Below are 26,883 nucleotides of genomic sequence, written 5' to 3'. Positions count from 1 at the left end.
GAGGTTTTAGTGGAGTGTACTGGTTGTCAGCCTCGAGGGACTTATCTCATCCTGGAGACAAAACCCTTCACAAACACCTTGTGCAGCTTTCTCAAGTGTCCCCTCAGGCCAAGGATTAGTGTCACTCAGGAGAGGAGCAAGCAGTGAGTCCTGCTTCCCTGTGGAAGGCTGCGAGCTGCCGAGTGAGCCTGGTGACAGGAGCAGCTCCACGGCACAGAGGCAGCAGCCGTTCAGAGGGCACAGCGTTCATGGGAAGCACCAAAAACGAACAATCCTTTTCATTGCAGGTTCAGTGTCAGTGCTTTGGAGAGCACAGCTGCATTAGAGGCAGATCTTGTTCCAGCTCCACTTCCCCACGAGACCGTCACAACTCATCAGCCCCTGGCAACTCCAGAAATGGCACCTGCTTTTGCAGTGCAGACAAGTGTTCACGTGAGGACCTAGACCCTCATGTTCCTCGCCACTGAAAACCAACAATGATCAAAGGCTCGTAAAATGCAAAGGCCGGCACATTAACTAGCACCCCTTGCCCTGCTGGGAGACATATGGGAACTTGTTCCCAGCACCCCAACACAAGGATGTGAGTAGCCCTCTGAATGGGTTGCCCTAAGCTGCCCTTTCTGGATGTTCTGCTAGCTTAATTTGGATGGAAGTCCTTGCTATGCTGTGCAAGAGATGAGAGGCCACTCAACTGGCAAGGAGCTGCTGTGCTGATGAGCTCTGCCAGCAGCAGGCACTCCTGCCCAGCTGCCCAAATGAAGCGCTCCCTTCTGTGCTCTCAGGCGAGCCACAGTCAGTAACAGAAACCCAAAGGCTGTCTCCTCTCGCTGCCCGCGTGCAGCAATGAGCACTCTCTATGCCCTTCTCAGCTGACAGCTACGTCTTTTGTGCTTTTCTTTCCCTGCTGAGGGGTACGAGATAACACACTAAAAAAAAATATTAAAGGAACTTGAAAATTCAACAGCACCTCATTTCTCCATCTCTCTTCATTTAAAATGTAATCCTCCCCATTGCCAGTGGCCTCTTCTCTACACCTGTAAAGTGCTGGTCAGGTTGATTTTCTTCTATTAGATCTCATGGCTCAAGACCCTGAAAACCTCCCTGCTCCTACAAGAATAAACAGTTGTGTTAATGCCTACAATTTATGGGATTGCCTTTTCATGCACATTTCCTTCTCTTGTGGAAGCAAGGACAGGGGCAGCGCCAAGGTCTAGTCATCGACAGTGATGTTGCGGAAGAGATAGGCCATGGACTCGCCATTGTGGATTCGTCGGATGGCTTCAGAGAGAATCAAACTGATATCCACAGTCTTTATCTTGGGGCACTGCAGCTTCTGCACCTCGTGAGGAACCGTGTTGGTTACGACCACCTACGGAGTGCCAGAAAGAAAAGACCATTAGCTGTGCCACTGATAGAAGAACATCAGTTGGTGGTTTTGGTGCCTTCAATCAACCCAGCCATCAGAGCCAGCCCTTCCTCCACAGTCCATAAAGCAGACGCACCTCATCAATGGAGGATTCCTCTATGAGACGGGGGGCATCTGCTGACAGAAGCCCATGAGTAGCCATCACAAAAATCTTGTACGCTCCGCGCTCTTTCAGGATCTCTGCAGCAGCTACGAAGCTTTCCACATCATCGATGATGTCATCCTGAGAAGAAACAGATATCACATCAAACCCAGAAGTTTACCGTGCCTGCAGGGCAGGAGGGAATCTGCAGGTTACTGCAACTTTGGCCGTGCACACAGCCGAAAGAAATAATCCCTGGCTACTTCAGCTGCTATTGAGATGCAAGAACAGCCATGGGCACGACTTACATCTGTGGACAGCATTTTCCTCACTTAGGGACCCTTTTGCTAGTGTGCAAAACAAGCATTGTGTCTTGGAAACAAAAGAGTCCCCGCACATGCACGCACACAAACCGAGCTTATCTTCAGCACAGTGTTTTTCTTCATGGCAATTGTAGCTGCATGTTGACGACTTACACTGCAGCACAGCAAGTATGAGAAGCTCAGCAAGGTGCTTTGGTTGGTTGGGGGTTTTTAAATGCTTCAGGAGATAGCTCTGCACGTCCTGGGTTTGTTGGGTGCTTGTAGACATCCGACATTTGTAGATTCAAGGGAGCAAAGAGATTTCAGCACTTAAAGCGCTGAACCACAAAGAGTTTTCAATAGAAAGCTGAAATAACCAAAGCCACCAGCAAAACTGGAGAAAGTGGTCGTTAACAACCTTGTTCCCAACCCCTACACGAGCAGACCCTCCTGCCCTCTGAGATAAAGTAGCTCAAGTAAAGATACTGGGCGGAAGCCACCTCCCTGCTCCTCTCCATCACACTCATACCACAATGATGGCAATTCTTCCTCCAACATCTCCAACCACAGTTATTGGTGGTTTCTCCTTGGCCATCATCACTAAAGAAGAAGAAAAAAAAAAAAAGCCCATGTCAGTCAGCCTTGAGTCAAACCACCACAGCCCCACCACACAAGAGGCCCAGCCCTTCCCTGTGTCTCCTCTTGGTGCACAGATACAGATGTGTGCTTGACATTATCCTAACACCCATCTCAGTGGGTGACCACTGGTTTAACCATCGTTCTGCTTAAATGATCAGCACTGCTGCATAAAGATGAAACTCTCAGTTTCTGTGGGGACCTCGTACTGACCTTGGAGACAGTAAGCGAATCCAAATATCAAACAGATCCCTGTGCAAGGAGAGCTACAAAGCAGCACCTAGTTTATGGGAAATGTCAGCGATTTTCTTTGTGCTCCATAACAGGGCTCGAAGAAAAGGGGTATCTCATGATTGGGAACAACAAATGGGCTTCTTGGAGCAACACCTCTCAAAGGGCATATGCTTTAACAAGGTGTAATTTTACACCTGTTTAACACCTGCTCAGGCAAAAAAAAAAGCTTAAAGAAGTTTGCAGAAGCAACTTTTGCTGATTTTTTTTTACAAGTATATTAACAGAAAGAGCAGTACAAAATCCAGTTGAAACTCAAGTTCTACAAGCCCAGTGCAACCAGCAATTGGAAGCCAAAGGATACATTGATGAGCTGTGCTACCTGACACATGGTGAAGAGATGCACTAGGAATTAAGGTTCCACTCCCTCCTGACTCTATTCTTGCACTGACATGGTTCAGGCAAAAACTACATGTGTAACAGGCTTTATCCTTTATCCTGAAAAATTCCACAGCAGTATAAAAACTAACAGAGATATGGACTAGGATGCACGGAGATGTCCAGATGTAACACAGTCTTCAGACTCGCACCAAACAGCAATCAGCCTCTGATACCAGCCAGACACTTGCTGTCCGTAAGCCAAACCTCTCACTTGCCCGAGGGTGCTGGTTTATACAGTGAATGCAGTATAAAAACTCCCATCATGGAAAGGCCACGGTGGTGGGCATGCATGTGTCATCAGGTGATAATCTGGGCTGATGTAACCACTGAAGCAAAGAGGAACATCCAGCGTTTTGTAACACTTACCTGGCCCACCTGCACCCCCCCAGATTTTACACTTTCTACAGGGAGAGCAGCAAAGTGTCCTACCGAGGCACTTTGTACCCCTTCTCTTCGTAAGCTCAGGGCTTGCCAGGATTCTGGCCACAGACGCTCCTCAAGTGCTGAGGAGTTTTGGACACCCTAGATAGTAAGATTTTTCTCCTTTAAGATAACCTACTTCAATGTAATACTTGAGCAGCACGAGAACACGAGCCATTGCCCATCAAAGCGCCTGTCTGAACATTGATTTCTGTCCTCCTGGGTCAAAAAAAGTCCTACATGAAACTCCCCAACCTGCACAGCAGGCTGATCCTGTACTATTCCCACAGCTCATCAGTGCCTGGGAACGCTCTTGAGTGCAAGCACAGCTGGGTGAACGAGTCAGACTGAGGGATGGCGATGGAAGCAATTATGAGGACCACAGCTTCAAAGATTCATCTGTAGAGCTGTTCTTCACACACATGACCTACCTCACAGACTGGTTTTCCATAAGCCTACAAAAATTCTATAAAAGGCGTCCAACAGTTCTGTTTTGACCCAAGTTACATTACTCATTGCTAGGTTTTGCAGCCAAACTCACAGCTACCTTGGACTTCAGAGTTAATTGCTCTTTGGAGTGCGGATTCCCCAGCCTCACTTGCATTGCTATTTCTGAGTCTCCTATCAAAATGCAAAGTCATGTCTAAACCCTTAAGGGAAAATATTCTTAGGAGAAGGAAGAGTATTTGTTATGAACTAGGATTAAGCGTCACAAGAAATAAGCAGACGATAAATTCCAATTACAGGCACTACCTACTTGCTTAGGTTACTTATTAGTTTATTGTCTAGTTTGGACAGTAACAAAAATGCTGGTGGGAGATGTGAAATACTAAAAGGATTACATCTGGCTGCCATCCTGTCCTTCGTGTGCATCCACAGATGAGTACGGATTTCTTTTTACAACAGCTAGGCTAGGGAAAACTCTTTTCTAAGCAATGGTGAACAGACCTTAGGAAGGTGAAATTCAGCACTATTTTACTGACAAACACGGGAAGTTTCAGCAAAACATTAACCTCCTGTTCCACAAAGGAGACACGTTCCTTGCTATGCTCAAAGGCTAATACAGCAGCTAGCAACATTAGCAGTGCTTGGCATCTCTTGGCTGTTTTTAAGTGCTGTATTTCAGGTTTGCTTTGTTTTTAAAGTATGGTAGGCAACATGTTGACCTACCCGGATCCTAAAGAGATGTTCTCCCTTTTTCTTGTTCAATCTCCTCTGCAAAGAAAAGAAAAAAATTGCAAGCCAGAGATCTACCCACAACCACATCAAATTGCAAGAGAGCTTTGATTGCTCCAACACGACGAGAGCTTATGCAAGGGTTATTGTGGCCAGTTTCTCTTTCTTCAAAATCTTTGGACGTATCAAGATGGGCAAGTCAGAACTGCTACAAGAAGGTGACTTGAAAAATGAGTCAAATAATAAAGAACATTTTTGTCCCAGACAAAACCTTTGTTTGTATGTAGACAAAAGAGGGCAGCAGCAGTAAGCCACAGCCGTATTTCTGCCTGGTGCAACCCCTTGGATTATGTATGAGTTTACATTAGAAGAGTTGCTGTTTTTTTCTGGAGAGTAAGAAAAGATGGTTGTGATATCTGTAGCTTCTGGAGGGGAAAATAAAGAGGGGAAAAAAAAACAACCACCATTTTTATAAAACAAGAACACCAAAGAACACTGAGGGGTGATGGGGAAATAAGTTCATCAACCAAACACTCTAACCTGCACCTTCATTCTGATGTGAGTAATGTACGCCAAAGTACCACGTGTTGAAGGCCAGATGATCACTGGCACAAAGAAACAGCATTCCCAGGCACATAAACCTATTGCTTTAATTAAGTGGTCAAAAATGGGTTAAGGAATGCTATAACAAATCCTGTTTGGAGCTGACACTGTGCACTGAAGTGATAATCACCGAGTAAAATAACGTTATATTTACAACAGAGTCTATGAGCAAAAGCCTGCTCAAGAATGAACTGATTTGTGAAGAGAAACCTGGAAGGACAGCTAACATCCCTGGGCCCAGCCTAAACACAGGAAAGAGACGGGGGGGAGGGAAGTAGGAACAGACCTACGGTCCCTCCAGTTTTTCACCCAAACTCTGTTACTTTGTGGCACTTTGCTGGGCTCTGAATGTGAAGCAGACCATTAGCTATCTGTAGAAAGTACTGATTTTTCAAAGGCACTGAAATGATTTAACAGATGGTGCTCCACTCCTTTTCTCAAGGATGAGGAAACATGCAAAGAGTCCGCACGCATTTGTTAAAGTACAGCTCCAAGCCAGCTGCAAGCTTTGAGACACAAAGAGCACACAATCAAAGAGAACAACCTCAGACTGATGTCCTGCCTCAAAGGCTCCGATTTCTGGGTTTTGAGTGACATGGGCTGTTGCTGCCACTTTAGTGCAGCACTTTAAGAAGTGCAATTGGAAGCACCTTTGGCATTTTTCTGTTACAGCTCCATATGCCACCAGATCAGAGTATCACATCAGGCCACGCTCTCAGGACAATAAATAAACCATTATGCTGCTTAACACTTGTTAATTAAAGGCACATGATCTCTACTAGAAGAGGGAGAAAAGTGCATGCCAGGATGCAGGAGCCCAGCCAATTCACTAGGAAGCCCATCAAGAATCATATAAACCATAAGTCATCACTGTAGGGCTCTGGGGTTGCTCCCAGTCACGGGTTTCACCTCTCTTCTGGCTGTAACACAGCTGCTGGGGACCCTGAACTGCAGAGTCTAGAGAGGGAGGATAGGATGCTCCACACCCATCTGGTTGTAGCCCAGAGCAGGATGATCCAGTTAGACTCAGCCACCCCTGAGGAGCACCCCCACCTGCTAACTGCCCAGACCGAGGTTTGTGGTATCTGAGCCAGGCAGACTTGGACACTGGTTCTGTTTCGACAACCAGAGGTTTTTCTGGCCAGTTTTGGTGTTAGGAAGCATACAGCTCTGGGCAAGTAGCATGTGTCCTACCTTTCACAAACAACAATACAGGAACACAGCTGAACCCTGCTTCGCTCTGCCATCAGACCTTACACCACTGGGATTGCTGGTAATCTGATCTGATCAAGGGTTTGTTTGATGTGCCGCTTGAGGTGGGAAGACACTTTTCAAATGACTGAATTGGACAAGAAAGGAGGTGTAGCAGAGAAAGGAGGTGTAGCAGAGAAAGGAGGTGTAGCAGAGAAAGGAGGTGTAGCAGAGAAAGGAGGTGTAGCAGAGAAAGGAGGTGTAGCAGAGAAAGGAGGTGTAGCAGAGAAAGGAGGTGTAGCAGAGAAAGGAGGTGTAGCAGAGAAAGGAGGTGTAGCAGAGAAAGGAGGTGTAGCAGAGAAAGGAGGTGTAGCAGAGAGGGTAAGTACAGACTCACAGCATTGCTATCCCTAACCCTAGCCGTGTTTTCACTTCTGTCTGGCAGACAGTGGATCCGTGACAGAGGCTGCGACACAACCAGGATGCACCAGAAGCTTACAGACTGCTTTTAGACAGGTATTACCTCAGTATTCTGCACCTCCAGTAACAGAGCCCAGCTCACTCAAAACCAGGTATCTATTAAGATTAGAAAACTGGAGAGAAAAGCAACTTTCTACTGAGAGTTCTGAACAAGCTCACCCCATAATCCACCCCACATCTCACCCCTGACAGACAGCTACCAAGCCACAGCTTGTTTTACATTTGTGCCTTAGGCATGCAGGAACGTAAGGTCATTAGTGAAGTGCTGCGTTTCTGCAGAAGATAAAATAAGAAAGGGGTGATACACAGCAAATTAGTTCATGTTTGGGTAGCTGGGGCTGAAAACATTTTTCCACTGGAATCATAACTAAATTGGACAAGGGCACATTTCTGTATGAGCTGCCTTTTATGGGGCTCCCCAGCAGCTCAAGTTCCTACAGTTGAGCTTCCCTGAAGTGACGCAGTTGGAAATAAAAATACAGGCACATCAATGCCCTGGTAGCACACAAATGTCAGCAGGTGATATTTTGGAGGACAGCATAGTTTTCAGAGCAGGAGGGGAAGGAAAAGGCCAAGAGTAACCATGCAAATTCCTGTTTTGTTGGAAGCGCATGAAAAAGATCCCCTCACCAGAAGGGGGACAATCAAGATGAAGTCCCAAACTTGATTGCCAAACCCCACCTGTCTCCCAAGGCCCAAGAGGAGTTTCACCAGCAACATAAGCATTGTTTAACTGATTGTATTATGGTGAGCTATAACTGGGGTAATGTAAAATGCCTGCAGTCTTACTTGCCTACAGACTGGTTGGATGTTCTCCCTAAACTTCAAAAGAGAAGAGGAGATGCTTATCAGTAGCCCTGGCCAGTATAATTAAGTTTGGCTGCATGATGGATAGCTCTTTACCACATACAGCAGCATGCATCCTTTCCCACTGTCAGTTCTCAGCCAAACTCGCTGCACTCAATGTCTGTTCTACCACCATCGACCTAGAAAGCTAAAATGCTCCCAAAAGGGAGCTGGATTTTGATTGTACTGTTGTTGCTTGACTGCTGCTGTTGCAGGAATACAAGCAATCCTGAGGATGGCATTTCCCAAAATATAGGTTTCCTCCTTTTTTCTTTGCTTTGTGCTCCCAAATCAGCAACTTATCAATTGATGGCAAGAGCAAGCAAAGCAGCTCAGCAATGCTCTCAGAGAACCTATTCACACTAGCCACACAAACCTCGAAACCTTGTCAAAACAGACACTAGAACACAATCACCTGGCTGCCAAGATGAAGAAAATTTCCAGCAGTAACAACAGCTGCAGTAAGAGGGGAAGACAAAGGCCAGCCCTCCCCTCCACGCTGGGGACAGCAGCCTGTCTCAGTGGCAGTTCCCACACTAGTTACACTTTTGCATTTCTTTTCTGTTTCATTAGCTCAACGAGTTTTGCTGCTGAGCACTGTAAAAGCACCACTTTTGTCAGAGGTTTGTCAGTCTGACACTGTTGAGTGGGCACAGCCAAGGGGAACAACACTGATGCTCTTCATGGCCAAAAACCTTCCCCTGTACCTTCTCCTACAACTTGCTGATATAAACTTTTCCATGAGAAAAATTCCACTGGTCCAACTGCCATTAGGTTGGTTACATCTACACAGCTAAACCAACAGCTATTTCCCACCAAACTTTTCTTCTTTTGCCCAAAGATAAGCAGAGGAGTTTAATCTTACACGGCAGCTCCAGTCCAGGATGCACAGTTGCATTTTTGACCATCGGAGGGGAGTGACGTCCATCATCCATGTCCTGCTCCGTACACTGAGCCTCTCCGTGGATCACTGCTAGTCCCAGCCGTAGCCTCTCAGCGTAAGACTGAGCCCTGCAGGACAACCACAGCATGTCAGGAAGATGTTGGGATGATGAAATTTCACAGCCCAGTGCAGCAGGCCTCTTACAGACCCAACACAGCAAGCAAAGACTGCACCTCTGTGGCTGTTCCCCAAGAAGAAACTTTACTGAAAACAACTTTTGATTCTTCCCTAATATCCCAAAGCCCACTCTACTCCCTGGCTCCACCACAGGCAATCTCCTGATGTTCCTCCATATAGTAAATGTTTTCTGAAGTGCTCAAGCACTGCTGAAACTCATGCAGCAAGTCTGGTCCTAGCCCCAGGTGACCCACCTAGCTCTGCAGCAGCAGAGACCTCCAGAGTTTACTCCCACAGGGCTGGGAATGCAAAATCCAGCTGCCCACCTGCACCACTACAGACACCTATCCAGCTTCCAGCCACAAAGGCCATATGGACCAGACTGCTGATCCATATTTTTCCTGGTGTATTTCCCATCAGCCCAGACCTCTTCCAAGTCACTTTTAACCAGCTAGTAAAGAATTTATTTACCTTTTAGCTGCATCAGGAGATTTGGCTACAATAACTGCGTTTCTGTAGTCTGGAATCTGGATGTGATAAAAAGTTATTTAAGTAAAGATCTTCTTGCTAGCGAGTAACTGATTTGATACTTGGCTGAATAATCACGCCCACTCTCCTTCCCCAGACCCAAATCTTCATTCTGTGGCAAAAAACTAGAGGCAATTGCACTCATTTTCAACACCAGTATTTGTGTGTTCTGCCCCAAATGCAACACAAATAAGTTTAGTACAGGCAATACTGCAGGTCCTTCTCTGCACATGACTGCAGCTCCGTGCCTCCTTCCCTACCAGTGCCCACAGGCTATGGCCTGGTTGGTGGCACTGAGCGCAGCTGTCTGAGACACGGGGCACTACACACACTCCCCATATGAGGAAGCTTTGCTCTCTCATCGTGTGGGCAGAAATTGTCATCTTTTGCGTGTGGAAAATAAAACCTCCATGCCCTGCCCCCAGCCCCGCTCTGCTCAGCACTCCTACGCTCAGCCCAAGACGAAGTCTATCAATAATTCAGAGCAGTCAGACATCCACTGCAGAACAAAGGGCAATGGGAGACAGTTCAGTGGGATTTAAAAGGTGATTAGAGGCAGGAGCATAAATAGCATCTCTCAAAAGGCATGAACTCAGAGAGCAAGCTCATCTCCTGCTTATGGTCGAGTTCTATTTCTATCCAGGTACATTCATACAACATAACATTTTCCCACTTTCCTAAGAATCATGCAATAGGTACCCCCTAAGAAAGAATTCACAAACAGAACGATCGACCTAGCCTGACAACACAATCTCTGCATAAGCAGAATCCCAGTGCTGCTATTACATTAAGACTAATTAAGACAAGTTTATATGTATAGAACTAGAGTAACCTCACTTCTTCCTGTATATACTGAAGCAAGAAAGGGGATGCTCTCAGGTTGTCTACTGGGAAGCTGAAGAAGCCTTGAATCTCCTTTTGATGAAGGTCCATAGTGATAATGTGTGTTAAACCTAAGGGGAAAAAAAAAAAACCAAGCAAACCCAATTCATTGAGATGACTCCCATACGGCTGGAGTGCCTCAAATATCTCGATTTTCCAGACTATTTTAGCTATTACTCAGACTATTATGCCATGTGATAGAATAAGCATAAACAGGCTAACGTAAAAGGTTCCAAAGACATAATAAGAAACAGGCATGCAATAGCTCACAGCAGTAGGCTGACACTGTATTTCAACATGACACTTCCAGGCCACTTACAAAGAAATAAAATTAAGCTGAAGAAAATGAAATCCCTCAAAGTGGCTCAAGGGCTCGGCAGCACAGCCCCACATCCAACGGAAGGACAGACACCCTCTGGGATGCCCAGCAGATGGATGCACTGCCGTGTCCAAGCCTGCTGTGCTGCTGCTCCCTGCAATGCTCACCTGCCTTGGCCAGCATCGAAGCCAGCAGCTTGCAGACTATAGAGCCCCTCTTCCTCATTTTGCTCTGTTTGCTGTAGGGGAAGTAAGGGATGACCCCAATGATGTTCCTGGCACAGGAAGTCTTCAGTGCGTACGCCATTATCAGCAGCTCCATGACAGCAGTGTTCACATCTCTAGGAGATTTGAAAACCATTCCAAATATTAGTAGGTGTTTTCCCAGTGCAACTCCTTTTCCTTTTATACCCAATACCTCTCCACACCAAACTTCCACGCAAGTTGCACTACATCTTATGCTAATGTATGCAAAACCCAGATTGTAATTGTACAGCTCTTTCCATCACGCGACAACAGGTTACCATCAGCTGTTAGATGTACAGGACGTGACTCCACCACTCAAGAGCTGTGGGCTGGAATTTGATTTTGTATTCTAACGTGAGGTAGATGATGATTTTCTTCCATCACCACAACAAAAAAAAAAGGCATTTTTTCATTTCTGTTGGAACAAATGTGACTTCACACAGTGTATTTTGAAATAAATAGTCTTTGAAAGAAGCAGCACACATGCAGTCAACACAGCTTCATCCACACTGGATTTATTAGGGTATTTTTATTTTTAACAATGTAAGGCAGGGTATTTTTCCTGCCTTAAGAAATACTGCATTTTGGAGCAGTATAAAGCCCAGACACATCACTTAGGCAAAGGTCACCATCTCCACACTATCTAGAGATGCAAGGAACAACAGCACTGTAAATGCTAAATGACTGTTTCTTGAAAGAAAAAAAAAAAAAACCAAACCAAAAAACACAAAACAAAAAAGCAACATAGGCAGAACATATCTGTAGACCAGGGCAAGGAATACACATAAAACCCCATTTTCAGTCAGCTTCACCATGATGACTGGCACGAACGCCACCCAGACATTGCTCAAGGACCCGTTTTCCTCCGGACCACTGGGGACGGCTTCCCCAAATGCTCAGAGACTCTGAGCATTTCCTGAGCCTCTATTTGTGTGTGACCCGTGACAAACCTCTAACCATTCCTCCATCGCTCCCCCTTCCTTCAGAAATTAACCTTCGTTTGTGCCTCTTCATTTGTGAGCTGAGTCTCTGCTCTCCCGCTGGCCCCGCCAGTCCTCGCGCACCATGTCATTTACACACAAGAAAGCTTTGTTAGCTCGGAAGCACCCAGCCAAGAATTACATAAAACACAGCCCCCTGCCATGTAGGACAACGAGCAAACAAAGAACTGTTTCTTCCCTTTGGTGTTTTAGCTGTGCCAGTGGGGCCACGAGAGGAGAAAAAGATGCTACTATCAGTGTTGTATAAAAACAAAGTGGCCAAGTTTAAGCCTATTTGAAGTTCATCCCAGAAATTCAGTATTTTCATTATTTTTCCAAGTTACTCTTTAAAAAAATATATATTCACATGGAGATCAGATAGAGAACAAGCCTGCTTCTCGGAGAAAGGGTTACCACTGATTTCAAAAGGCACCAGCAGCACTGATGCTGCTGTGGGACACTGGTAGCCGTATCGGTGGACAAATTACTTGAGGAGGAGCACCTCTCTCAATATTCAAGCAGGACCCCACGCTGGACTCCCGGAAGCTCCTGCAGACCAGCCAGCATAGGCACTAGGCAGAGGTGGATGCATCTGTCCCTCTGGCAGGGCCCAAGGCTGGAGAGGCCGGAGTCTTGTTGAGAACAGGAGCACCCTCCCGGATGCTTCACACTGACCAGCTCCTCTGCAAGAGGCACTGACCCCAACCAAGGGCCTGGCTCAGGGTGGGGACTAACTGGGGGGAAATAATGTCTGCAGTGGAACCCAGCCCCAGCACCTCCCAAACAGGTACCCAGGAGAGCATCCCAGTCTCCTTGCTGCCCTCCCCGCCTCCTGCCTTGAAGCTGTGCTCACAGTTACTGCTGGAAAGCCTGAGCCAAGACCACACACGGGGACTGTCAGCTCCTTACCAGGACATTTAGAGCCAGCTATCCCCCACGCCCTACCTACCACCCCTCGCCAGCAGCCTAGAGCCTCCCTCGCTGCTTCCCATCCCTGGAGATCCCTGTTCTCAGGGCTGAGCAAATGGCTTATGTGAAGCTGCCCACCGACTTCACAACAACCAGCACCAAAACTCAGCACTAAAAGACTCCTTTCGCTTTTGGTGTATCACTAAACCACCAACTCTTTCATTATTCTACAGTCTAAACACGAGCTATTTGGTTTTCCCTCATACAAATGCTAGTCCACACACCAGCAGTCTTGGACGATACCAGTCTTTGTCACTTTTTTAGTTCTGCCATATGCTTTTTGGACAGGGAGCTTGCATCAAATATTCAGGTCTTTCTGTTCTCTCTCTGCGCATTTAAGACGCAGACTGTGAATTCACACTGCAGCACAACAAGGTTGTTTCCTTCTCTACTCCTTTCCTATCAACTCCTAGTATCTTGTTTGCTTTTCAAACCACTACTGAGTGCAGAAGGCCTATTCTTAGATTATTCAACACAGTTGTTTTTACACTCCTGAAAAGCTCCCTGAAACCCACTGCAAAACTGAGATGCCCTTGAACCTGTCCTCTCAAGCAATGCAGCAAGGCACAGCTGCATCCTAAGAATAAAAGAGGACTTGGCTGCACAACAGTGGCTCCTCACCTGCAGGGCCTTGAACATTTTGGCTAAAAAGGACCCATTTCTTGGCCCACGACACTGAATTCAGTTTATGGAAAAAAAAGGGATCAATAAGTTAAAAGCAGGGGAGGTTTCCACTCCCAAAACTATTGCTGTCCCTAATGCTCTGAGTTGTCTCTCTCTGAACACCTTATCTGTTTCATGTTTACACAGCTCTCAGTTACAAGTTGTTTCAGAGAACTCTCTCATGAGAGACAGGAGAATGGCACTATTCACCAGAAATGTAATCCTGCATCAGTGGATTTTCATCTGTCGGAGATTTAGTTGCTCCCCGAGGGAGGAAACACTTCAAGCATCTCTCTGGAGAGAGAGGAGCTCCAGGAAAATGTCTCAGCCTGCAAGAGGAACTCCAGAAGTGAGCAAATTGATCTCGTAGTCCTACTGACTTAACAACAAGCCAAGCATTACAAAGAGGAAATGAACCTGAATTCTCACTGGGCTCTATTTCTTTGGCAAGCAAGGAAAAATTCTGTTTCAAGGGTATTTTACTACCTGCTTGAGCTCTGGTACTTATTAGTTCTTGTGATCTCCAAAATCTGAGCAGAATTTGGTAACTTGGAAAAAGCTATCAATCAGAGCAGGAATACTCTTATTTTGCAAAAGGCATCCTATCAATACCTCATCTCTGAGAACAGCATTTCCCCTACTCATAGTCGGTCATTTTGCAGTTATCATTTGTATTTAGGCTTCCTTCCCACCTTCCTAGTGCTATCTCACTATACTCTTCCTCAGCCAGCAAGCAACAAGGTTCCTGGGGTTAGCAGCTGTTTTTCTACGTCCCTGGTTACTTGCAGCACTTCTTTTTCCTCTTACTCCAAGGCTAGAACAGCCCAAAATAAAAACCAAATAGGCCCACTTAAGAAAGGACTCAACATCATTAAGAACTATAAGAGTACAGGAGGGAAGCTGTGGGCTTCCACCTGAGCTGAGTATTACATCACTGCAGTGACAGAGGAAGAGTAATCCAGCCTGTAATGAAACCAATAGCTGCTGTTTGTTGCTGGCTCTGCTGCTTGGTAATTGGAAGGCAGAGGAAATCACACGTCCTGGAATGGCAACGCCAGTCAGAAATCACGGAGCAACTGAGCCTGCAAGGACACCAACACACAGCCCAGGGGTGTTTCACTTGAAGCCATTTGTCATACTTGTTCTTGCCTCAAGTGACACACTTAAGCTATTTGATGGGAAGCTTCTCAGTTTGCTGTGGCGCAAGAGATCCTCTGGGAATTGTAACAGCTTAACACTATGTAGTGTCTTAAACATAAGTCAAAGCAATGACAACACTGGAAAGAGACTGGTTGGTGAGCAAGCCTATCGAACAATCTGCTGAACCAGAAATTCAAAGCATATCACAGCTGTATAACTGAGCCACAAGTGCCTTACCTGGGGATTGTCTGTATGATGAAGATATCCTGTCCCCGGACAGATTCTTTTATTTCAACTCTTGTTTCTGAAGAGGATTGAAAACACAGTCAGTTTTGTTTCCAGGTGTCAGATTTACAGCGATAGCACACCATGTTTTAGCAGCAACTTTGCCCACTGGTCAGGGCAGATGAGGACTTGCTCCTTTACCCTTCATGCACACACACCCACTACACACACGCAGATGAGCCAAGTGGATTTTCCAAAGGCTGGTCCTGGGAAGTAAAGAGCTGGCATGACATACCAGTGAGGGAGTTGTATTTACAATGCAAAGCCAGGCTGAATTGCTGTTCTCTTACACATAGAAGACAATTACCTAACTCTCAATGAGAGATCCTCTTCACTTCTCCATGCTGAGTGCTGAAAGCTGCCAATACCACATTCATTAGTGAAAAATGAACCACCCAAAGCAGAACAACTTTTAGTACTTACCAAGAAGGTAACTCGGCTCTTTTGGAGCTTACTATGGGGTCAGCTCTGTAGACACTGGATAGCCCAAGGCAACACCAGCAGCACAGAGTTCAGAGGGAGAACTCCCCAGTTTCATTATCAAGGTCAAGACATTTCAACACTGACACGAGCTGGAAACCCAGGTCTCTGCTGAACACAATTCCTACAGTCCCAGCCTCAAACACAAAAGCCGAGCCCCCAAGCAGCTCTGCAAAGCCAAAGCCATGATACCAGGTGTCCGAAGGTGCCTGTCTCAGCCACTGCTTTCCCACACAGTCACGAACTAGAGGGCAGGGATAAGCAAAAGGAGAGAAATATCTACCCAGCTACCGAAATCAAGGTCTAACCACCTGGGCACTGGCAGCAACCTTAAGGGACCCTGCTGAAAGCAGACTGATTTGCTGTGCAGTGATAAGGAACAACTTCAGACCTTGTAGCAAGCAACCTGATTTAAAACTAACCCCAAAGGGCAGCGAACTCTCACTAGCACAACCCAACCATAACCACGGCAGCTTACACACCATAAGGCCTGCTTATCATAAACCCTCATACTGAGCCAGAACCATTTCCATCCCTTCCTCTCACCTCTACCAGCTCTCTGGTTCTAGTCTCTCTTGCAAATAAGGTAACTGAGGTCTTGAAACAGCAAATGACTCTTAGCCACTGAACTCTGTTGGCCAATATCCTTGTGTTTTAGCCCAGCATCGGAAAACAGATCCTTGCTACATTTAAATGAGTTAAAAGCAAGCTCCAAGGGGCACGCTCCCCAGCACAGCCCGAATTCATACTCCTTAAAGCAAGGGGACAGGTCCTCGCCAGGGCAGCTGTAAACTGCCGGTGGCAGGGGAGGGCTGGAAGAAGGGAATAACGCAAAAGTTTGCAAGGCAGACACTTAGAAAGCAGGCCATTACTTTGAAACCTGGGAGGTGCTTTGCTAAACTCATGAGCATGTAAGACTTTGTAGCAGCTAACACCTGAGGTAGGACTCTCCTTTACAGAGTTAGCTGATGGGCAGACAAACAAGATAACAGGGGAAAACAATGAACACGTTTAATTGCTTTGTCCAAGGTCAGGACCAGCAGTAACATCACAGCTGAATCACTGCACTTATTAGCCAGGTTTGGCCAGTGGAGTTACCCAGTATTTCTAAGATTACCTCAAAACTTGCAAATAGTAAAGATTTCTCTTACCTCCATTGGTTTCCTGGTACACCACAGATTTCCCCAGCTCTGCACCGAGACGCCTGGAGAGAAAAAAAAAAAGGAAATTAAAAATGGAGGAACCCAACAGTTCGTGATCCAAAGCAGAGACTGGACCAAACATTACACACCAACAAAACACAGCATTGCCTAACAGGGGGCTGAGTGCGCCAGCCAGGCTGCAGAACTACACGTCCTCCCCTTCCCCGGGGTCTCCTTCCCTTCGCGTCCCTGGGTAGGGCCCTGGGGCACGCTGCTCTGCAGCGGGTTGATGCCATACTCAAAGAGCCAGTCGTTGTACGACCGACCAGAGGCCACGTCTCCTGATGGCAAAGGACACTTTGCTAGCCCACGCAATGCCATCTTAGGCAGATCTGCTGTGGAACGAACCATCAATGATTTACTCAGACTTGATTAATGGCAACTGAATCACTTTTTTTTTTTTTGACTCCCACATATTCCCCCCTGCCCCAAACCTTCCTTCTGAAATGACTCAGCTGATTGAAGAGATTTTAACTTCAAAAAAAAAAAAGCTTTCTGATTTTTTGAAATTACTCCTTCCTCTTCTCAAATGTCAAATCTACAACATTCATCACAACAAAGACTACACTTGCCCCCCCTTTTTTTTAAAAAAAATTAATTTCTATTTTAATTTCTATTAAAAATTTCTATTTTAATTTCTAAATAATAAGAAAGATTAATTTTGAGGAGCATTTTAAAAGGCTCTAACAGGCAGACTATTCCCTCAGGTGACACTTCTGTATTTAACTGTACTGACAAGTAATCCATTAGTAAGTATTTAGAGGCACATGTGCTTTAACTGTGAGCCTCAGCTGACAGACCCCTCACCAGCGAGATGCCTGGGATAGGCGTGTTGCTGCAATTCCACTGGCTGGAGCACAGGGCAAGTCCCTCCTCTCTTCTAGGGTCTGCGCGGTGACCATGCCCACATGCTGGATTAGGAAAAAGTTTATGCCTGAAAAATACCTTTGTTCAACACGTTGATTACGGCAGGAGTTTCCTCTCTGCACATCTATTTACCAGGACACATGCCAAAGTTCTGTGAATGGGGACTAACCCTAAATAAAGAGTCCACATCTGTTGCTGGCTTTCCCCTGGTCTACTGCCTTCAGTGGTTGGTCTCTCTCCATCTCCTTAGCCACAGACTGTCACAAAGATTCGCTTTTTCAGAAGTCAATGAGCAAGACAGCCCGACACCAGCATGCTACTGGCCCACCAGCAACAGCTGGTCTCAGCTATCAGCCCACAAGCTGGAGGTCTCAGCTAGAAGTTGGCCTGGAGATTGTGCCCTGGACAGCTGCGATAACAGATACTCAAATGCAATGTGATCTATTTGCTTAGCTGGCTACAAAGCATGTGTTTGGCACACACACATTCCTGATGGTGTGTCTGGCAGCACGTTTTGCCGTGGCTGGGGCTGGTGAGTAAACTCCCACACTGAGAACCGTACGTGCGAGATTGTAACCAGCCTGGCTCGGCTACCGACTGCAGCATCACCTGGGGACCGTGCAGTCCAGAGCAGGCAAGCCACCCAAACCTCTAACTCAGCGTCTCTCATCAGCCCTGATGAGTTAAAACTCGCAGCTGTGATACAAAGGCGCCCTCGGTACCTCCAGTACCTTCACAAAAGAGCTGGCGGCTGGACAAAGGCATGCCCGGGGACCCCAGGGACGGACGCACAGTAAGGTGAGTTTTGCAGATGGGATCCATCGAGCACTTGCTGTCACTCATGGGGATCCCGCTGTCATTCTGGTAACAGTCGGGCATCTGCAACCACTAAGCTTTGGCCTAATCGCTGCCAAGGCATCCAAGTCAAAACAAGCTCAAGAATCAAACACACACACACACAACAAACCAGTGTGTGGGGGTAAATGTTTAATGACTCACACTTGTTCCTCCACAACCACATGGCAAGTCTTGCAAGCTCCCTTTGGAGGCACGTGCGCCCTGACTTCACTGCAGACAGCACGTTCCTACCTCCCTACTAGAAAAAAAACCCCTCCATTAATGATGCTGTGCAAGTGCCCTTAGTCAACCCTGCATCTCATGGCAGGAAGGAAAGATTCAGGAACAGTCCAGCCAGACACATCTCAGTAAAACACCCCCTGAAAGGTGGCACTTTCAATGCTAAGCAGTGGCAAACAAACACAGTGGAGGTTTGTGATGCTCTGCGAGGATGTAGCTGGCAAGAAGAAATCAGAGCCCAGCGCTCCCCTATTCAGATAGTACAGCAGCAATGCAGCTTCTGTGTTGCTGAAACAAGAAATCAGAAAGGCAAGTTTGCTCCCTGATGGAAAGAGGGACACTCAACAGCTCAGCCTGTCCAACATTGGTGCAGAAGAGACAGTAAGTAAGCAGCTGCCCACTTAAAGGAATGCACAGTAGTAGACTGCTCTGGTCAGACAATAAACCCCATCTCTGCTCCAAGTGTTGACTGCAAGTAAATCAGAGGGGCGGCAACGGGAAGGACACAAGATAGAACTGCCCATAAAAGTCGTACATCGACCCCGCCTGCAGTGCTCTGCAGCCCTGCGAGCTGTAGGCATGGCAGATGGACCGACAGGCAGCTCCGCCAAAGCAGTTCAGGTATGTTTACCCGAGGGGCACACCTTCCCCTAAACCCCCTTCGGAAGGCTTTGCGTAAGCCGAGACTTCAGCCAGTGAAGGAGCCTGATAAAACCTTGGTTTAGTCAAGGCTATTAGAGAGAGGACTGTTTGTGCAGCTCCTGTTGTAAAACATCGAATTCCACAGGATTTGTGTCAAAAGGGAGATTTGGACCCAAGTCAAGGGCAGAGCAGGGCCTTAGCCAGCACACGGCCTGGGAGCAACCATTTGTAACAGAATTTAAAGATAAATTCCCCCTTCCCATCCCCTCTCCCCTTTTCCCCTCCATCCCCAGCCCTTTTCTTTCTAACTCCTCTCCCTGCAGAAGCTCCCAATCAGTCGTTGCTTTAGGCAATAGAGGAATTAAACCGACAAGAAGAAGTCTGTTTGCATTGGGCTTCAGGCCTAACAGCACAACCATATGAACGGGGGCTATCACCATCACTGCATCACTTGTCCGCAGACACGGGCAGATCTACACTGGGAAAGAAAAGGCTGCCACCACAGGTAGCTCAGAGCACACATCCCCGCAGAGAGATACAGCTTCTTCCAGCAAAGATACCACTTTAGGTCTTGTAGCTAAATCACAGCTCCAAGCCAAATGGGCTCCATCGACAAAAGCCCTACTGTGTGGTGCGAAAGGGAGGATGGGGCTTTTGCTGATACTGGTTAAGACTGGAGAAGGGTCAGGCTGATTTTACAGTATTTGCAGACATCTCACTTGTTAACCAGCGCCGAGCAGACGTCAGAGCAGGAGTTCACTTCTGGAAGCTCCCTGCTCCATCCGAGACAGAACCTCACTTTGGCGTTGTTTGTTTTCCAAAGCAGCAGTCTTCAGAGCTGGGATCTGTTAAAAAAGCTGTGCACATACAGTCCTGCCAAGCTCCGTGCAGAGAGCTGGGCACAGTGGGATCAAAGTATTACCACTCCAGGCTGCTCCCAGCTTTTAAAGTTTTTAACACCATCTCAGTGTAAGCTTTCCCTGTGTGACCACTCACTGCTCCTGATGGGGAAAGCCCTGCTCCTCACTCTGCTCTGCCATCCTCACACCAGCTCCATCACTAAACCGACTCCTCTAGGATCTGATAGCATCTAAGAGAAAAATTCTCTTTATGGCTTTAAAAATCCTACTCAGAGCAATTGGCCAGTAAAAAATTATATTGATCTGGAACATCCCTTTCTGTAAATGTTGCCCAGGTAAGATGACGTAACTTTCTGCAGTCTCAACACATGCCAAGAGGATATTAAGCTGTGGATACAAGAGGGTTCATAAAATCTGTCTCAAACTCACAGCCTAAATGTGAACAGCCCACAAGTAACCCATAGTTTAACGATGAAGTGACACATCGCAGTATTTTAGAAAACGCCATGAGGTTGTATTAGACTGTACTTTAAAATACTCCTCTGAAGACTGTCAAAACCCACTGTACCAGGCTCTTGAGACGCAGGACAGGCAGTTAAGAGAGACTTGACATTTAGCTGGATCAAAATTAAAGCAGCAAGTTCACTTGCACTGTTTCATGCCATCAAAGCATGTTTCAGTACCGCTGGGAAGGGCTCTCAGACCAGACTGTGTTTCCTTCTCCCACTCTATGACAAGCACCTAACAGACATTTGTGAAGTTACCTCCGAAGGAAGCTTCCAGCCAGCTCGCAGTGCAAACATTGTTTGAAGAGAAATCCATGTGCAGACAAAGCCCTTGACTATGATATGATTTTATTTTGGCAATATCCTCTTCATTACAAACACTTTCACTGGTCTCAGCTCTGCAAATACCCAACTCTCCCCTCACCTCCAGATGGCACAAACGGCTGCAGACTCCAGACAGAGCTGGAGCTGACAGCAGAGGATCTGCTCCATGCCTGACAGTGGCCAAAGCAAGCCACGGCCTGACTTTGAATTGCTTTTCAAACTCAAGCAAATCTTTAAATAAAGATCAGACAACGGGTTCACCTAGCACAGTGGCAGCTCCACAGTGTATTTCCTCATCTCCCACTTCAAGAATGAGTCAGAAAAGGGAATGAGAACAGCAGCTTCCTGGATACAAGGCAATATCCTTGTTCAAATATCCTTCTAACTGTCTGAGCTCTCCTTTACCTCTCTCCATCCACCCGGCACGACTGGATACTTGAAGAATAGTCCCCGCTGCTCACCTGCCACTTGTACCCAGAGCCATCCAGCACTTGCATCATTTCTTCCAGCCATGCCAAAGCCGTGCAGCTGAACTACCAGCAAACACCAAGCAGATTTTCCTCTAGTCCTACCAGTCTGCACCTCATGAAGGAACTTCCCCTAAACCTGGCACTGGCCAGCACAGAAAGCCACCACACAAAGCCAATCTGCTCAGCCACGTTACATGCTCCATCTAAGCTGCACAGAAAATCTCAAAGCCCAACTGCTCCACGCTCACCCTACTCCAGCACCATCCCCTGCCTGTAACCCTCTCCAACTACACTACTTTTTAGCTGGTTATTCTTCTCCCTTTCCAAAATCTTTTGATGCAGTTTCACCCTGTAATATGTGTTAGCCTCCTGCCACAGTGCTGCGTCTTCTGAGATGGTAAAGAGTTGGTGTCACCTCCTCTCCTCCCATAGCACCACACAAGAGCTTTTCCCAGAAGCCAAGAACAGGGTTTGGAGATGGGGGAGAGCAGCATCACAAGGTTACTGTGACCTGACTCCCCTGTGCCATCCTCTCACATGCTGGCAAGATGACCTAATGAGGAAGGGCTGACATTACTTCTCCTCCATCCCATCAGAAATTCTCCTTCAGCTGAGGGAGGTTGCTGCAAGCCCTCCTAACATGCTGTCTCTTCCAAAAGCAGGGCTCATCTCACGCTCATTCACAGAAAACACCACCCTGGTGTCAGTGTTGTGTACCCAGCTTCCTTCAACCAGCGACCAGAACACAAGGCTCCATCTTTTCCTCATTACTCCACGTTGTTTAGGCTCACAACATTGCTTTTATCTTTAGATCACCAGCATTTTCCGAGCTGCAAACCTAATGAATATCTAGAATACTCCCATCCACAGTCTGCAATGAGTTTACGATAGTGTCACGTCCCACATAACACAGACCTGCAGGAGCACTGGGGAGGCATTAACAAGCTTCAACCAGCAATTCCCTCCAACCCAAGCACACAAACGGGCAGCAGAATGTCATATTTGTACCCTCTCTGCCGAACAATGCAGTCAGAGGGAGATCTAAATGCATCTGTTAAGGCTTCAGAGATTAAAAAGACTTGCTAGACCTCCCTCCCCCCAGCAGCACACCAAGCCCATTAGGGATCAGCACTGGTCACTGAAATTATCTTCCTGCCCTGCAAATACAGCTTGTAATCAGGTGCCAAGTGTCCTAATTACAGCAGGAGTTTTCTTTCCATCTGGGAAAGAATTAAAAAAAAAAATTACCTTTCTCAATTTATAAGATACAAGTAAACACATGGTTTTATTTATGTTTCAGTGGTCCTGAATCTAAGAAGCATCTTTGTTATTTAAAGTTTCACAAGGTATTTGGTCCTCATAAGCCAGCACCATCTCCTCTCCCTGGCAGACACTAACATCAACAAAAGCTCTGAAAACCCAAAATGAAAGGTAGACTAACCATTTGTCACCCATCCTATAATCAGACAAGAAAACATAATGGGAAATTGTGAAGATGGGAAGCGTGCCAGAATGCCACGCTCAGAGCCTGAATCGAAAGCAACTCGGGAAGCTTCGCATTAAACAGAGCGAGGAGATTGAACAGCTTTCAGATGCCTGGTTTATGTCACACTGCTCCTCCCAGGCTCGAGATTTTAAAAAAGGATAAGCCGGGACTCCCTAATTTTAACATCATACCTACAGGCAAAGAGCGACAGAGTCTAGACGGACAAGTGTCTCAAGGGGCCCTACTCCTAATATTGCGTGTTGTTTTAAAGTTCTTTTACTACTTATACTAAAGGTCATAAAAAAACTTTAAAAAGAACGCACAATATTAGAGGACAGACTCACCCTTATAAGACTGCTCCAACTCTATTAAAAGGCGCAACTGACCTCCCCAGCAAAGTAGGGGCTGGGATGAGACACAGTGGGAAAGCCGGCAGTCACGCAGCTTTTGCAACCTGAAAAAACAAGGGATGTGTTACAAACGGGTTGAAACAGCCCCTGAGCTCCTAAGGGAAGGCAGTGCAAAACCGCCGCACAAGATGCTGAAAATAACCTTTATTTTTGGGAGACTTTTTACTGTGGGCAAACCCGTACTGTTCATGGTTCCAGATTCTGCACCTCCCTCCAACAAAACCTCATCCGCATATAAGGCTTCACACCTTTCCATTTCAGAGTGCTCACTACTCCCATTTTACACACGGTAAAGCTACATGTCCTTAAGTTGCAGTTTAAGCAGTAGCTGTGTATCACACGCTTGTGCTCATACCACCACCGGAGCACCCAACTTCCTCGCTGACATTAGAGCCAAGGCAAAAAGCTGACATTGCCTCTACTAAAACTTTACATCGTGAAGGACAGCCAGGAGGTCACTCTCTGGATCCTGCTGTCGTTCAGCCTCAGAGCATCACTGGGAACCCTGCAGAAGGTTACAGCAGCAGGTCACACAGCCAGCTGTGTGTGACACAGCCTGGGGAAGCCTGCGCTGTGTTTCTTCTCATTACCTCTTAAAAAAAAAGTGAGTTATTTTTAAGACAAAGAACAGAAAATAAAGATTGCCCATTTGCTCTTTCAGTCCTGAGAACTTGGAGCTTATCCTCAGGGGACTTCAGTTATGGTCTGTGTTGACGCAACGGGACAAGCCTTGTAAAACCACATACCATCTGTTGCAGCAAAACTTACTTCTTTATATAGAGAGACTTTATTTTCAGAGTTGTATCAGTAAAGTGACACGAAACTCACCAGATATAGCAAAAATACATGAACAAAAAAAAAAAAAAAAGAACTTTCCACTTCCAAACACAAGTATTTCCCTCTCCACCTCACACCCATAGAAGTCCATCAGTCTTATCCAACATGCATCCCATCAACACCAGCGATCCCAGCCAAACAGCCAAGTCAGCTTCGTGGAGATAATCTGCGCTAAGGACTGAACACACTGTTTATCAAGCTGAATGAATAACAAAATGTTCTTGCAGTTTAAGGTGGCAGCACATCTGTATTTACTAATGTTTCCAACTCACACATGCCCTTGGAGACAGGCACAGGCTGGCAGCTGCCTAACGGGTAGCAAAGATGCTGTCTGCTGCAGAGGCAAACAAGCACTGAGCCCCCTCGATTTTGGGAGCAGCTTCCTATGAACTGTAGCTGAGAAGAGACAGAAAGGAAATCCAAATCCTGCTTTAGGATGACAGCTCCCCAATACACAGATGCCTGTCTCTTAGAAAAGTCCCTTCGGATGGGAGCGCCCTGCTTTGAACCAAACTAATTCAAAACAAAAGATCAAGTATCAGCGTAAACTCAGTGCTCCTCTGTGCAGCAGGAGCCCCATTTTGGAGCCCACTGCTACACACCTCCTTCAGCAGGACCCTGCGCATCCATCCCTGCCAAGCCAAGGTCAAACTGCCCAAATTGAGGGGCTGGGAAAAAAAAAGGGGACACATACTTGTATCCCTAAACTCTCTTTTGTTAGCAGGTGCTGCCCACCTCTCCTACCCCACCAAAATACAGATTCACTAGTCCACTTTGATTAGTGCAACTGCTGGTGTTGCACTGAAGTCCACACAGGCAACACTCCCCACGCCCAAGCAATGAAGCTGATAAGCACACAAGGTGCCGGCCCGTCCCCACGAAAACCAGGGGAGAAAGTTTTGAGCGTCTCCCAAACCAGTTAAAACGCTTCCTGAGGTTTGTTCGGCCAAGTTCCACCTTCTCCCTCCCCAAAAGCAACAGTCGTTGCTGCAACCCGGCCTTTCCAGCATTGAATTGGATATCAGAGGTGCAAGAGGCAGAAAGCAGCCGGTCCATTTTTGTCACTGGGTTGAGTTATCGGGAGAGATGAGCCGGCACCGAGGAGGAGAAGGGCAGAGCTGCTGAGCACTCTCAGTGCAAAACCTCTGCAGCAAAGGTGTTCACAGCAACTTCACCCTTGGCTTGGGGAAGGCGGGAGGACGCCAAGAGCCTCTCCAGCCTCTTTGAAGAAAGCCTGCCTGCTCGGAGGAGCTTTGGGAGGGGGGGAAAGAAACTTGAAAGGGAGGGAACTTACTCCGTGATCCTCTTCGCCAGCTCGGTGCAGGCTGCCGTGGAGTTGGCCGAGAAGACCCGGTAGCCACTTCTGGCTGCGTTCATCGCCAAAGAGTCATGCAACCCCCGGGGAGCTCGAAAGTGAGAAAAAACAGATTTATAAGGCAACAACAGCTTCCGTGGCATCCTTTTCTTCCTCTCCGCCACGATCACCGCCCCTTAAGGGGTGGGGAGGAAGGGGAGGAGGAGGGGAAGCCTTCCGCTACCTATGGTCTTGCTGGTCCACTCCTGCGGCAAAGTGTAAAAGGGGGAGTGGAAAATAGGACTATTAAAATAAAATGGAGCAGCAGCAGCCTTGGGGGGCAGCGCACTGCCTGCAGAGCACCCCTCAATCCCAGGAGCCAGGCCTCGGGTAACCCCAACCCAAACCCACCCCACGCTCACCCAGAGGCACCTCGTGCACCAGGGAAGGGAAGACCCCCAAAATGAGGGGGGGGTGTTAGCAAGGCAGAGAGGGGTTCCCTTGGCTGGGGAAGGTGGGGGTGAGCTGATGGGGGGGGGGGTCGCGGGAAGGTTGGAAGCGGGGGGGGTGTCTAGGGGGTTTCTGTGAGGCAGCAAAGGTTGGTGGGGGGTCCCTGTGGTGGGGCGGGGGGTCCCTACAAGGCCGGAGGAGGGGGGGGGTCCCCTCCCGCTCCCCTCACCCAGCCAAGCGAGTCCCGCCACCCGCCTAGAGCGCCGCTCCCCTCGGCGGCCATCTTCTCCGGGCGGGGTGGGAGGGAGAGACCGCCCCCGGTTGCCATCTTAGGTGAGGGCACAGCCACCGCGCTCTCCCCTCGCAGCAGGAGAAGGGTTATCAGCTACTGCCCGAACACCGCCGGTACCTGAAGAGGAGGCTTGAGAACGGCCTAAACTCTCCCTCCTCGGGGTGCGGGGCGGGTGTGTACCCCCAGCGCTGTTGACAACGCGGCCGCCTGCCCCTCCCTCCCGGCGGTGCTGAGGCGCGACCTTAATGCGGCGGCGTCACTGCCCGCCCCTAAGATGGCGGCGGCGTCACTGCCCGCCCCTAAGATGGCGGCGGCGTCACTGCCCGCCCCTAAGATGGCGGCGGCGTCACTGCCCGCCCCTAAGATGGCGGCGGCGTCACTGCCCGCCCCTAAGATGGCGGCGGCGTCACTGCCCGCCCCTAAGATGGCGGCGGCGTCACTGCCCGCCCCTAAGATGGCGGCGGCGTCACTGCCCGCCCCTAAGATGGCGGCGGCGTCACTGCCCGCCCCTAAGATGGCGGCGGCGTCACTGCCCGCCCCTAAGATGGCGGCGGCGTCACTGCCCGCCCCTAAGATGGCGGCGGCGTCACTGCCCGCCCCTAAGATGGCGGCGGCTCGGACGGAAGCGCCGCGGCGGCGCTCTAGCCTTACTCTATGGCAGGCGGGGCGGGAGGCCTAGGGCCTGAACCCGCTGGGGAGGAGGGGGCTGTGGGGCGGGCGGCCACCCCCGGGTTCAGGCCCGGGGCCTCCCGCCCTGTAAAGCTTAAGCCTGAGCCCTCCC

General features: G+C 47.9%; 1 protein-coding gene across 4 annotated transcripts; it reads right to left on the bottom strand.

The window, feature by feature from the left end:
- On the bottom strand, positions 1-26,344 carry PRPSAP1 (phosphoribosyl pyrophosphate synthetase associated protein 1). Of its 4 annotated transcripts, none has more exons than XM_068413279.1 (11): positions 26,220-26,344; positions 25,361-25,472; positions 16,537-16,589; positions 14,858-14,924; positions 10,791-10,963; positions 10,260-10,375; positions 9,366-9,421; positions 8,700-8,845; positions 2,340-2,410; positions 1,503-1,649; positions 1-1,369 (listed from the first exon to the last, which is right to left on the bottom strand). In XM_068413279.1, exons 2-11 carry the CDS (start codon positions 25,441-25,443, stop codon positions 1,211-1,213), a joined length of 1,071 nt encoding a protein of 356 aa, XP_068269380.1. In that variant the 5' UTR covers positions 25,444-25,472; positions 26,220-26,344; the 3' UTR covers positions 1-1,210. The 4 variants fall into 4 exon arrangements, with proteins under 4 accessions (XP_068269380.1, XP_068269377.1, XP_068269378.1 ...); XM_068413276.1 differs by having other exon boundaries at positions 25,361-25,626; positions 26,220-26,321; XM_068413277.1 differs by lacking the exon at positions 26,220-26,344 and adding an exon at positions 26,040-26,104.
- Positions 26,345-26,883: the final 539 nt, after the last annotated feature.

Source organism: Nyctibius grandis, chromosome 15 (assembly GCF_013368605.1).
Source record: "Nyctibius grandis isolate bNycGra1 chromosome 15, bNycGra1.pri, whole genome shotgun sequence".
NCBI lineage: Eukaryota > Metazoa > Chordata > Aves > Nyctibiiformes > Nyctibiidae > Nyctibius > Nyctibius grandis.
This window is presented reverse-complemented; position numbering and strand designations above follow the sequence as displayed.

Excerpts from the sequence above, each read along its gene's own strand:
- PRPSAP1 (XM_068413276.1), bottom strand. The coding sequence starts at position 25,524 with ATGCCACGGAAGCTGTTGTTGCCTTATAAATCTGTTTTTTCTCACTTT. Across the intron at positions 1,650-2,339 it reads GAAGAATTGCCATCATTGTG|GATGACATCATCGATGATGT; the intron begins GTATGAGTGTGA and ends GTTTCTTCTCAG. Across the intron at positions 1,370-1,502 it reads AGGAATCCTCCATTGATGAG|GTGGTCGTAACCAACACGGT; the intron begins GTGCGTCTGCTT and ends GGCACTCCGTAG.